Source organism: Bombus vosnesenskii, unplaced genomic scaffold (genome assembly GCF_011952255.1).
Source record: "Bombus vosnesenskii isolate JDL3184/JDL3185 unplaced genomic scaffold, Bvos_JDL3184-5_v1.1 scf7180000013314, whole genome shotgun sequence".
NCBI lineage: Eukaryota > Metazoa > Arthropoda > Insecta > Hymenoptera > Apidae > Bombus > Bombus vosnesenskii.
In genome coordinates, this window is record NW_022882960.1 from 4180342 (window position 1) to 4194667 (window position 14326).

The 14326-nt window shown below is 31.9% G+C and overlaps 3 protein-coding genes across 3 annotated transcripts; 2 read left to right on the forward strand and 1 right to left on the reverse strand.

The window, feature by feature from the left end:
* The first annotated feature begins 2581 nt into the window (after positions 1 to 2581).
* On the forward strand, positions 2582 to 7117 carry LOC117235201. Its single transcript, XM_033497019.1, has 4 exons — positions 2582 to 2850; positions 4109 to 4203; positions 4271 to 4412; positions 5926 to 7117. Exons 1-4 carry the CDS (start codon positions 2795 to 2797, stop codon positions 6155 to 6157), a joined length of 525 nt encoding a protein of 174 aa, XP_033352910.1. The 5' UTR covers positions 2582 to 2794; the 3' UTR covers positions 6158 to 7117.
* Positions 7118 to 8713: 1596 nt separating this feature from the next.
* Positions 8714 to 10262, forward strand: LOC117235207 (the record flags this gene model as incomplete). Its single annotated transcript, XM_033497027.1, has 2 exons — positions 8714 to 8958; positions 10094 to 10262. Coding segments are annotated over 2 exons (387 nt in total), but the record flags the coding sequence as incomplete, so codon positions are not given.
* On the reverse strand, positions 9153 to 13511 carry LOC117235203 (globin-like). Its single transcript, XM_033497022.1, has 4 exons — positions 13167 to 13511; positions 12870 to 13090; positions 12397 to 12622; positions 9153 to 10397 (listed from the first exon to the last, which is right to left on the reverse strand). Exons 2-4 carry the CDS (start codon positions 13022 to 13024, stop codon positions 10263 to 10265), a joined length of 516 nt encoding a protein of 171 aa, XP_033352913.1. The 5' UTR covers positions 13025 to 13090; positions 13167 to 13511; the 3' UTR covers positions 9153 to 10262.
* Positions 13512 to 14326: the final 815 nt, after the last annotated feature.

Genomic DNA, 14326 nt, shown 5'->3' on the forward strand with positions numbered 1-14326 from the left:
ATTTTTATAGTAGTCTTTCTAAGGAAACTATCGAATATTTCGCATTAATATTTTGCTAATATATTTATTCTCTTTTCCAAAAGATTTGCACGCTTTTATAAAAATAGAGAACTAATATCGGGAAGATTACATATTGGACTTCTAAGAAAAGCAAATTTCTCAAAGGACACGAACATGATATCGTGCAGTTGAAAAATCATTTGATTATCTTCACACTGTTTTATCAGTGTATCGTCAACGCGTTCCATTGTATGATAAGATAAGATATTGATTTGTACTAAATCTTCCAAAACCCTTCAAATTCCTTCTACGTAGATGCTCACCTTATTCTCCGCTAAAACCACAATCAAAATGTAAATCGAGCATACAAGTTTCATTGTAAAATGAACATAGGTGAAATCCACTATGAATCGGTGAATTACATTTTGCTGTCAGACGAGAAAATATTTTTTTCTTTTTTTTTTCGACAGATCCATAATCGACAGTCGTTTCAATGCTATCGATTACGAAGCGACTATGGCATCTTTCTTCAGCTCCAAATGTTTTAATGGATCAATTCGAAAGATGATCTCTTTGACAAATTATTTAATCGTGCAACTTTAAACACTATATTCATGGCACACGTATGAGCGTTTGTGAGACACATTAACTTGAAACATGAAGTTGGATGTAAAAAATATTTCAGAGTATTCTGTTTGTTCTGTCTCGCTGTTCTTGTATAGTTAATAAACTAAGGACAATTCTGCACCACTCTTTTACTAAATAGAATTGTCAGTTATGTTGAATAGTCTGTTAAAAGAAATATCATTTCTAAGGTTCCATCCCTTTTATTACATCAGCGTTGCCTCGTTCTTTGATAATGCTATTTCTCACACCTTCTGCTATCTTAACCAATCAATTCTACTTATTACAGAATATTGAGAAGATTTGACTTGAACATAAAAATCATACAATCGATATTACTTTTCCGGAGACTGTAATGAATTAACGTAAAGCATGTAACGAAACCGTGTTAATTCGTCGAAACTCTCGATGAATTTAAGAAACGTATTGAAAGATGCACTGTTTTTTCTTCTGCTCAACCTTACTTGTTCCTTTCTCCAGGTATGTTATATTTCATGTAAATTGTTCAAATAAGACATGTTATAACGCAAACAAAAATTCTAATTGAAATGAAAAAATAACTTTGTAATTTTATAAATTCATATCTTCGTTTTGTTGATGTGAAAATAATTGTTACGTAAAGCATAATTAAAACGATGGATCGAATTATACAATTTGATCGTCTTTCGATCTCATTATCGCTGTTAATCCAAGAAGAACATTTTCCCAAATATTCATCAAAGAATTAAAATGCTGCAAATCGTTCGTTGTCTGTTATAATTATTCTTAAACGAATCAATATGACAATTTTGTCTTAAACAATGATCGAAGAGTGAAAGTCAATAAGGCCGTAAGTCCCACAACAAAAATTTTGTGGAAAACAACGTCTTGCTTGCCAAAATGTTGCTTGTTAACAAAATATAACAGAACTTATTTATTACATGTACTATTCTATTTTGTATAACTTCACGATATTTCTATTTTAATATTTCAAACATCTGTTAATTAACAACAAAAGGAAGTTTATTTTTTAAGAAGGAATGTAAGTCCATCGTGTAGCTCCCTTAAAAAGGCTACGATCGCCAGTACCCGCGACGAGTGATGAAAATAATAATAACGTCTTTTCGGAATTAAAGACGCAATGCTTATACGTTCAAGCACGAGGAAGCAGCTCGTTGGCACATGGCATCTTACAATCTAATTTAAGAAACCGACCGTGCAACGTATACGAAATGCTAAAAACGAATTATGGCGATAACGTTTCTCTTCATATTTACTGAGCTTTTTAAGGAGAGAAAAAATTTTTTTTCAAATGGCACTTACACCCTTTTTTACTCCCACTCTTCAATTATGATACAGGACGATGTACAAACACAGTTGAGATTGTCAAAAACTACAATGTATTGTTTTTTACTTCGCAAAGATTATTACCGAGGTTGATGTGCCAGAATTGCAGCTGTTAGCGTCAAATTTGAAGCCCGAAGAGTGCGTGAAACTTGTGTCCTTAGATTCTAATAGTAAGTAAATATTACATTCGCGAATTAACGCTATACCCTGTATACCTTTTTATACATTTTTCCAAGGAGTAGAAATATTATAATAGTAACTCTTATTTTTAAATGTAATTAATTACAATCCCAACATATATCTCATACGTATAAAATATTTTTGTTGTATGATTGCAACCAATAAATCGCTTCCAATGTACAGAAATTTCTTATGCCTATACGTATATTACGTATAAATGTTCCATACTCGATTTTTTTTTCTATTAATTTGCTAAAACATTTCCAAGAAATATTTATACATATACGCAATAACATGGAAAATATATTAGCTAGTGAAAGCGATATGGTTTTAGTAAATATCATAAGCAAATATCAAGATTGCCTAATTACTAAATTTGTCCGTATTACTTGCTGTAAAAAATTCTTTTCTAATATTCATAAGGTTTTCAAACGATTAAAAATATAGTGTGGAAAGGTATCGGATGATGTTATAAAATATTGTAACAGCTCAACTATCGGAAGCTCAAATACAAAAGTTAGCTCGAGAACAAAATTGCTTTCGAAGACTAGTGAAATGGGTTTGTCAGTTAAGAACGGTTACGAGGAACACGTATCCGATCTTGAACAGTCTTCTTGAACGCATCGGAAGGAGGGATTTAATCGCGTGTCTCGCAGAACTCAGCATGAAAACTTCCAAGTCACCGAAAGTAATTCGCGAAGCTCAAGCGGACGATTTGGAGTGAGTTATCGTCGTTTAAGAAACAAAATAAGCTTTAGATATAACTCAGGCATAGATTTTAAGAAGATATGCATTATAATTCCTCAAACGGTGATTTCGAAATCTTCATATTGAATAACTCTTAATATTTAACGTTAATTCGTGAAAATGATCAATAAGAATAGATGATAAAATGTAACAGCGATAATCTTATAAATGATTATAACGATGAAATATAATTTTATCAGATAATTGAATTTTTGCCGAATAACGCCGATAATTGGTAAATAGTAGAAACGAGTTCGCACGAGCAATTAGAAGTTTGCTGATATCATTATAGATTTTCAAATAACTTCCCAAACTGTGTACGATCAACGCTAATAAGACTTCAGCAATGAAAGTTTTACGCAGTAAAAGAACAATTCGTTGTTTATTTGAAAGAGTTGAAAACAGTTCTCAAAGTTAGCATTTGAAAACATATTTTTTGAAATATTTTGGAAACTAGAAGATATAGGAAAGAGTACTTGGATTTTGTTTTTAAACGAAGAATTCAATCGTAAAAGGAATTTCTTTAAAAATACTTGTTTAAAAATTTGTATCTTCTTGATCATTTTTCTTTGCTGAATGCTAATCGATATTCATATAAATTCGCACACATATACGGTGCCGATGATTATAGAAATAGCCTACGTTCAAGAATCTAAGAAAAGTGATTTTATCGTTTATTTTTGCGATGAGTCTTTACATTACAATAATTTGAAACCATCCTAGCAAAGTAGTAGATATCGAGCCACTGCATTGAGTTGGCTGTTGCGTCGTTAAATAGAATTCAACTCATACGTCAAACGCAAAGCTTTAAATATCTCGAAACGATACATCTCGAACATATAACTTAGTCCATTTTCATAATCGCTGGCACATACATAATAGGGAAGAATGCTAAAACTGAGAATATAATGTGTCTTTTTAAATTTTTCATTCTTCATCGTATCGTCTATCGTCGTGTCATATGACAATAATTATTATATATGGATAATTAAACGATTCTAACGATACCATAATATTTTTTTCGCGGAAAATCTTTTATTTTGTCCTCCATCCCTATCACGTTACAGATAAATTATTTCGAAATTTTTTCTAAATATACTCGTGACGCAGGCGATAAAACTACAAGAAACAATACTACGCGCATTCTTAGAATACCCTTTGCGATACTACGATATACAGACGTTCGTTTAATTGTATCACGCTGTCTTTTTCATTCTGTAACATTCTTCAGCGAATACGAAGGAGTCGCGACAACAGCCACGCTGAAAGAGAAAGATAGTAATACAGAACCTCAACTCTCGGAGCAGATGATTCAGAAGATCAGTGGTAATAAATGTCACATTTTGGCTGTAATAACTCCTCTTTAATCTTAATGTATTACGATCGTTCGCAGGACGTACTACTATCAAACTGTCGTTGCACAGCGCAGGCATCGTTCTCGCTTCAATCATAGTCGTATCTTGTTTATGTACTTTACTTATAAGGAACAGACTGATGAAACTATTCGATAGAATACGAGGGAAGAAGAAAAAAGGGTGATTATAATTATTCTAATTTGTTCTTCAAACCGATACGCTCCGGGCAATACTAAGTAATACTAAATACTAAGAAACTATTAGAACATTCGTAAAAATCTTTTATAAATCTATTATTATGCGTTATACGAGATATTTTGAAAATTATTACTCTAATAAAACCTATAATCATCATGATTATGTAGTAAAGATTGGAACAGTTCTAAAAATGTAGCGTAGAAGCTGCAAGATATTTAGTGCAAATATATTTCACGAAGATTACAAAAGTATTTAAACAATCAATTATACGTTAATAAGCCTTAATATTTAATGGCATTATCTTTAACACTAATTATACATCCGAGACCTGATTGTTAACGCTATGCTATTGCTATACTATTGCCATATGCTAATATATTTGTACGTTTGCAATAAATAACTTGTAACTTCTGTATACGTACATATTTAGATCTTAAATTTTATCAGTACAATAATGAGAATCGTGTCGCATTAAAATGCTAATATTTCACAATATTTTATGTAATCCATACAATACACATACACGTCAGAGTTTTCTATGACAAATATTCAAATACTTTCGCGATCCACTGAACATGAAAAGGTAAATGAAAAATGTAGAGCATCATTTTCTTATACCAAGCTTAACTTTTCAATAGATCGATGCTGAAGATTCGTCAAATACGATTTCACTCTGTACTACGTACGATATTACTCGTGCTTACATATCAACATTGGTATTTGAACTTATCGCATTAGATAGCAAAGAATGAGCAACGAAATAGAAGTATTCTTTGACAAAGCATCTTTTCCCTTTGTCAATGGAAACATTGCTCGAAATGATCGCCTTTGTTCTGCCAGCATTATTGTACCATGCTTACGATATTTTTGTGAACGTATTTTCTTGTTAACTTATTCTGATTCATACAGTTAACGCGTCACCACAAGGAAAATTCTATTAGAGTTACGGCCGAAAATTATGATAACTGAGCTATTTGACCATTATAAACGATTCAACGCGAGTAAATATTCAATAATTTAATAACAAATTATTCCAACTATTTTAAACTTATTCAATGCTTTTATCAAAGTGTAGCGATGTGATAATTTATCTTGTTGAAGAAATACATTTTTTTCATTTAAAAAGTAACAGCATATAGTCTGACCAACGAGACGAGACAGTAAACAAAATTTAATTGCTGCAGCTGCAACTTTTGGCTGGCGACTAATGAAACGCGTATCACTAATAATAATAGCGGCTACTACGAAGTAGTAACATAATAATAGTAGTAGCATATTTTCTAATAATTCAAACAAATTATTGTCAAAGACGTGCATGCTCGATGAACGCGTAATGTGGATTTATTCGAAAATGAAAAGTCCTATGCAGCTACAATTGTTACTCTACATTTTGAATTTATTTTTTCATATAGATTTACTCTTTCTCTAGTTGTACCACTTATTCGAAGATATTCTACATAGTGAACTTATCGAATAATAATTGCTTTGTGATCAGTAAATTTATCGCAATCGGAGATGACATAGAGGATGTGTCTAGAAGTTACTTCATTCGAAAGCCACGAATAAAAAGGAAACGACCTCCGTCGTACGAATTGGTGCACACAGCCACGCAAAACTCCGCGCCACCTCCATCTGTACCACAGGAACCGGAAGAACCAGAGCCGATGGCTTGTTACAGATGTTACAAGAAGAAACGGAAGAAAAGCACCAAAAGACCGAAGAGATGAAACATGTAATTAAATGTATCATTTAAGATAAACATGAAAAGACTGCTGCATGGGTTGTATAAAGCTCTCATTAAACGTTCACGCGTGTAATTTCTCTTTGCAACGATCGTACACTGGCTCACGAACGCTTACCATAACAAGTTTTCATCAACACGCAATTTGTTGAAATTTTAATCGTAATTATAATATTGGTCAAATTTGAAACTAATTTATACACATAGTACGATCTCGAGAACCAGTGGACGGATTTTCATGCGATTTTCACCATTCTTAAAAAGCATTTCTCGTGTAAGATTTAGGTTCGTAAAACGTTACCCTATGACAAAAGGAAACAGGAGTCGAAAATATTTATAAACCAGAGACAATTTACTGCCATTCGCAACGCAACGGTGACCTTCTACGCTAGAATTGTATTTTGTTTAGAATCGTTGCCACTGTACATATAACGAAGTCATGCGATCCCCCCTCTCCAAGCAGCGTCTTTTTCTTTTTAGCGTATGGCATGTCAGAAACCGCTTCGCGACGATATTGTTTCACGGACTATGAAATGTTTACCGAGCCAATAGAAATTCACAAAATCGTCGTCCATATTATTAAAAACGATTATATTAAGGTTCAGGACAAAGACCGGTCATATGAGCTGGTTAGAAAATATATGTAGAGACGACAAGATATTTATTGCAAACATACACTTAGTAATTTAGCATACAACAAGAATAATTTAATAATTAATCAAATATACGATTAATGCTAAAGATGGTCTCATTGAATACTGTCGTTTACTATTATAATTAATAATTGACCTTTTAAATATTTTCACGGTCTTTGCGAAATGTATACTTGCAACAAATATTTTGTAACTTCTATATCTATACATTTTCAGGTACATTCCAAATTTCACAATTTTTTTGTACAACTCGTATAATATGTCCATGAAAAGTTTCTTTAAATATCCAGGTACTTAGACGAGTCATTGTGTGTCTATTTCGTAAAATATATTTTGCCATTCGACCATGTATAACTCCAACAACCGCAAATTACCGAATGATGAGCGAACCATCCGAAATTCGTCAGAGTTGATCCCGTGTTATTTGAAAGTCATAGAAGTCCGTCAGCCGTGAAATTCGCCGAAGTTAATTTCTCGCGAAACAAAGCAAAGAACGATCATTTTATGTCGCCGTTTCGAGACGTTTCGTTTCGTGAACCTCACAATGAAAGAATTATCAAGGACGCACGAATGGCCCACAAGGTTAAGCCTCATCGTTATTCTGCTGCGATACGATGTCCTCGGCACGATCGACGTCAATTTAAACGAGCTGGAATATTTAGCCGCACGCCTTAATCCTTTCGAGTGTCGACGCTTGATAGCTGCGCTTCATTATATCACTTACGATCTACCGAACAATCTCGCAGCTGCTGGTAAATCGGACAATGATCGAATAGAATACAATAGCGACCATATCAGCTCTTTTTATTGGAAGAAATATATTGTAATTGTAAAATTAGTGGAAAATTGAGGTATATTCATCTCGAGTGGTATAATGAAGAGATTGATAGACACGTCAAGAAACATAAGCTATAATTTCAATTTACTTATTAACTTCTTCAATTCTTCCTATTGCTTCCGGGTGGGATTCAAGTCGGGAGATTGTTATAACTAGATCGTGAAGTGAATATTTATTTATTTTGTACGTATATGAAACCACGTAGAATGTACATAATACTCAAAAATACGGAGAATACTCCCGTGTAGCATCGGACACGTAAAAACGACTGCGTATTTGACTGCGTTTGTGAACTATAGCAAATTTTATGTTGGAATAATTTGCCCGTTGACAGCGTCGAAATACTTCGCGAGAGAATCGAGCAAAGCTTCCAGAAAATTAAAACGATACCTGGAGAAATAGGAAGGGTAAGACGGTCAATGGGTAAAATGTCGCTGGGCTTGTGTTCGAATGCGAGAAGAGTATTTTCAACATTTTTTTGAAGATATGCAGATATAGTTCGTCAAAATTCGTAACTCGAAAAGTAGGTCAAATGGGGTATACGAACTTCTTTTTATTGTTCACGTGCAGAATCTATCGCCGAAGTAAGTCCCCGATGCTATGAGACACCCTGTATTTAAAATATCCAAAGTAGATATAGTATAGTCTAGTTCGCTATAATATTCAACGAGTGATACAAACTTCTGGCTTGTGTTTCAATTCTTTAGTCGTGTTTATGAAGATGTAAATTTGCGTAAACATCTGCAATCTAGTTATGACTACGTTCGTATTTACGATAAATTATCTGCTTGTTTTAGTCCGAGATAATTCTAAACTATATTTCGAGTCAGTTGAAAGTACTTCAATAACGATTACTTCAAAACAGCATATTGTGTATATATAATATTATATTATAATATTAATAGTAATTAATTATTATATTTACTATGTTACTATATATTATGATATTAGTATTATAATTATGCTAAATATAATAATATTATATGTGTTATACTTCTTCCATTAAAAATAATAACTCGTTTTTAATGGCTAATAATACTATTGATAATCTTGTGAGGAAGAACGTAACGTGGACGACGATATACCTTGCATCCGCCATCTTTTGCATTGGAATAGTTCTCCAGCTGAAGGCAAAGGAAACACTCACGAGATTTTAACCCACAGACTTCGTCAAATAAATCGAAATGATCTGGCAGATTGGTTAGGAAAATCCTCGTTCGTGCAAATAGGGAAAGATCTTGACAGGGCACTGGTAAACACGTTCGATGAACTCGTCAAAGAAGAAACGGAATTGCCGTAAGTAATCTTGATGAAATTTTTCGATTACCGTTTAAATAACGGTACGGTTTGAGTATAACATATCGGTTTAACAAATTTTTCTTTCGATAGAATAAAACACGCTTTAAGTCTCACAGGATATAAATACGAAGTTCTTTATCTTCATCTAAATAAAAATTCCATTTAATAAGACCGAAGAAAAATCCTCTCTATAATACTATCATAATGTAGTTTTATACTTTATTTCAAGTAGATACTATTCCGAAATTATTTTCGTATTTTACAATCAACTTGAGAGTATCAATTATACATTCTTTTACAATCTTGAACTTTTAGTGTATCATCCTCCAAAAATATGAATTGCCATCACCTCTATATCTATTTAATAAAATGTAATGTTTCTTTGAAAATAAAAGCATCATAGCCATGAACAGCCTTAATTGTCGGAACATTTGCATTTATCGTTTCAAATTTCACAGTTATCCAGTAACGCTTGAATCATTCAAACGCCATGAAGAAGAAGATCCTTGGCTGCAAATTGATGTTATTCTCATGGCAACCTTATTAGGACTACTAGGAACCCTACTAACACTGATATGTTACACAGTATTGCAAAAAATCAGACAGCACTTTCGTAAAACCAAGTACAAGTACGATTATCATTTTCCGCATGTTTTTGCCATGTTATAGATACCAATAACAAAAATTGTCTATTTGTTTCGTGTTTCGTTTTACACAAATATATATATATATATATGCAGGATGTACAAAAAAATGGGGAAAATACTTTGACATAGTGTAATACTTATGAAAACAAGCAAAAAAAAGTCTTAATAAATATGGGTAATAACTATTAATTTCAATGCTACGAGATATTTTTCTCAATAAGACATTACTTTCGACATTGCGTTCAATCAACACACACTTAGGCACATTTTTTCATACAATTGTGTACACGACAATCCTGCCATTTTTCTAATCTTTTACTTATATACTATACTTTTATACATTAAGCGATAACTATGAAATGAATGGTTTTTCAACCCAAGTTTATTAAGACGTTTTTCCTTGTTTTCACGAGTATTATATGCTCCTAAAGCTTTTCCCCGGCTCTTTTTTATACACCCTTTATATACCCGTGCTTAATTTACAGAAAATTAAAGCAGCAGGAAGGTGAAGACGAAGAATATAAAGTACAAAGGGAAAGAAGAAAGAAGAAATACACTACTGAAAGAAGCAATGTAGCTACTGATTATATACATCTAGATAGCGATAGCGATACGGATGCTGATTAAAAAAATCGTTTAGTGGTTATACACTTGCTATATCATATCTTCACCCTCGAATATTTTTGAAAATAAGACATCGATCGCTTTGTCCCAAGCGACTTCCACTTCGGTGGTAAATTTCGATCCAAACGCGCCCCTCATTGCGTCCATCACCACTCCTTTCAAATCCTGAAATGTAACATAATTATAGTATGTAACGACCGAGTAATAAATAATAATAATATAGAACATGTACGAAACATTTCATTTGTAAGATAATGTAAATGCGATATCCTATATTTTTCAAATTTTTGTGGCTGAATCACGATGTCATTTCAATTTTTGATTTTTTAAGGTATAATAAATATAATTTCTAATAATTTTGCTATTCGAGATACTTTTAAGTTTAATGTTTTAGTAGAATCTCTATCAAAATATTGACGCATATACATAATCATTTCATTTTTTTTCTTAACCTTAAATTTGATAACGACAAAAAGATACAATTAGGTCGAAAATAGCTCTTATCGTTAATCAGTTTGAAGAAAAGATCAAACTTTAAACCCTAAGCTTGTTATATCACATCGATTATAAAGATGCAAATCACCAAATCTTATTATCTAAAAACTGCAATATTTACTGACGCAATTCAAGAATCATTGCAATACTCTGTAATACTTGAAGATAATAATACTTGAAGATTGAAACACGTTAACCTCGCTATGTTAACCTTGACGAGAGTATTGACAATATCTGTCGTCTTAAATGTATTACCAATAACCTATCACCTTTTATACTCTACAGTATTAAATTCGTTGACAACAATTATCGATTTGTACGATCTAAAAATCTTCGATATCTAATCAAATAATTGATATGGTACCTAATAATTAGAAAATTATCGATAACAAAATTTATTGATGTATTAATGTATGATATTATATTATTAATATTAAACGATTGAAGAAATAGTCGATATTGAATTATTTCTATTTGAAAACCCTTAACGTTCTATCTTACTTCGGTTGTCGATACAACGTCAGTCTTGGCTTGAAGCTATCATTATCAACGCGAACAACCTTGCTCGTCACATCTTAATATCCGGAAGTCTGCAAGCTATCGTTGATGCATGTTAAAACCATCCAAGACTTCCGGTTGCAAGTTTTGACCTTGTAGAAAAACGTTTCGTCAGCGTCGTTTCAGTTTCAATGCATTTAAAGTAGCAGTCTTAGCGAACGATAGCGCGGATTGTAGGGTCCGAGATTTTCCTACCATTTCTTGCAGTTAATAGTAATAATATTCTATAATTTTTCGATGTAGCGATAGACTAATTTGTTTTTAATAGTTAATGGCTTGCATACTTAAAACAAAAAAGCAAAATGAGGAATATACTTCGAAGAAAGAAGAATTATTATATAAAAAAAAGAGTAATTATTCCATATTCCATATTCCATCCTACGTGACAAAGATAAAAGTCAATCAAACTCAAAATTAAAATTTTAACAAAAAATGCCGATGTCAACGAATAAATCAAATTGTGATCGATTCTATCATCTTCTATTCATCATCCATACCTTTGCTGTTACGTATAAGTATAGCGATAATGATGTCACACAATATTCAGAGATAAATGATGACTTTAAAGTTTTGTCTCTACCGAAGGAACATCGACGACTATCAATTTGCGCAATTAATCTAATCGAGTCTTTATATCTGATACATAACGATAACATTGTAAGATAAATATTTTCGCAATATTGAACGGCAATATATTTGGAACTAGAATTAAGATACACGTATAGCTCAAGAAAAATATTTATAGTACATTGCACTATATCATGCGTTTATTAAAAAGTTCAAGAGGTAAATTAAACAAAAAATTTGTGTTTTTTATCTTAGTACACGGACACTCTACACAAAGATAATAATTGTTTGAATAATTTTAATTATTTCATTATCCTCAAAGTTTAATTTATTCTATGTTATTGTCACGCGTTAAATCTCTATGTTATTTAATAATAATTTAATAATAATTTAGTAATTTAATAATACGATAACTATTTCACCAATCACATTTAATAAATAAGTTATTAATGAGGAAATTCATAAGTTACACAAGTAACGTTAACAAGATTAAGAATAAAAAGCTTAATCGGACATATAGTAGTTAAAAATAAGACAGACTTACAATAAACTCTTGTCTGCCCTGACCACGTCGTCCATGTCTCTTGCCAGTGGTATGCAATATCGCGTCCACTAAGTCAATATCATCCAAAGCATCGATCGCATCGTTCAATGTACTCATAATGCCCTGACAATGAGCATGAAACTTTTTATTATCTAGTAAATCATCTGCCGGAATATCCTTAAACGGAGGGAAAGCTCTATGATGCTGAGGAAATCTTTTAAAGTAACTGAAACAAAATAATCCCGTATACCTATACGTGACACACGCTTCATCGCACAAGAGTTTCCATATTAAAATTGTATCACATTATCTCTTATATGGTAGTATTAATATTTCAACGATCAATATTTTATCTCATCGTTAACATAGTGATTGAATTTCGACTCTGACAAGTATTGCAAAACGTTACAACATTACATAATTAGCGCCAAAAAAAAAAATGATGCAATACGTATTTATATATATTGTTTTACCTTATCATAATATCTACGCCAACTTTTACCGAATTAGCACGCAATACAGCCCATGTTTCTCTTACAATCCTCTTTTCTTTATTGGTCAAACCAAGTTTCGGATCTACAACATCATCGTCTGGATTGCCGAGAAAATAGGTTAGCATAGAACCCATTTTAAAAGGTGCCTCGTACTTTCTTTGTTATCAACTTAGTCTGTTTACGATCTTTCTATCTACACACTGTAGTCGGAATTTATTGTATTATAACTTCATTATTATAGTATAATCGATTTATTATAGCGAGTATTTATTGTACCTTCAAAATTCTATACTATACACTACACGTGTCACATGTATATGGACTGGAATATTGTTAGCAATAAATTGCTGCTAATAAAAATCAAGTAACGTACTACTTCGTCTTTTTTTTTTGCCTTTGATTATGCAGATAGATGAAGATATTGATAATATGTAGTCGTTTATTTCCACTGATGACTGGAAGAGTTGCTTGCGTAACGGTAACTCGAAAACGACTGTTCTTTGGGCTGAAGTACATGTTGCTTTAAGTGGACTAGCCCACTGATAATGATCGTTAAAGGTAAAAATAGCAGGAACCAACTTTCAGTTTCGCACGTACCAATTTCCAATAGGGAATCACATCAAAGAAAAATGCTATTCTATGCGAATACCGAAATATTTTAGAAAATAGCTTAAGAGCTAATAGCTTTAGAGCTATTTCTTTTAATATAATTGACTGTTTGTAGCGTTTATAGAAAACGTATAAGAACTGTTAAAACTATATGTAAAAAATATTATATTAAAATTTATCGAAGTACCCGTGGAATTTATAAAATAAATGTATTGTATGAAATTGTGCTAAATATAACGATAATAATAATTTGGCGATAGTCCTAATAATTGTGAACGTTCTAATACCTATTATATAACAAATTTAATACATTATTATATAACTATACTATTATGTAACAAATATTAATATCAATAAAACAAAATTCTAGTGTTAACGACATGTATGTTCTATATACTCTGAATTGTGTTTTGATTTCATTACGGTCTTACAATTAACTAAATTAACAGTTTCAGTAATTTTTTGTATTTGCTTATACTCCGTTATCAGGAAAAGATAAAATAAAATAACATTTTTTTAAACCAAATTAATTTCGATGCTACGTACAAATAGAATAACTGCTTTGAGGACGCTGATGTATTGCTTAATACTATTATATTTAATAATAGAGTAAAAGTAGTACGCCTTGTCCAATAATATAAATATCATGCTTTTTTTGGCTGCAGCACAATCTGAGCAATTATTAAATTGAACGTTCAGAAAACTCAACTGTAATTCTTTCTGAATAAGGAAGTGGCTTTATTTAAATCTGCAAGCAAATGAATTACGTACACTAATTTTATGCTGAAACGTATATATTGATTTTTCCGTTTAAGTCTTCCTGACTT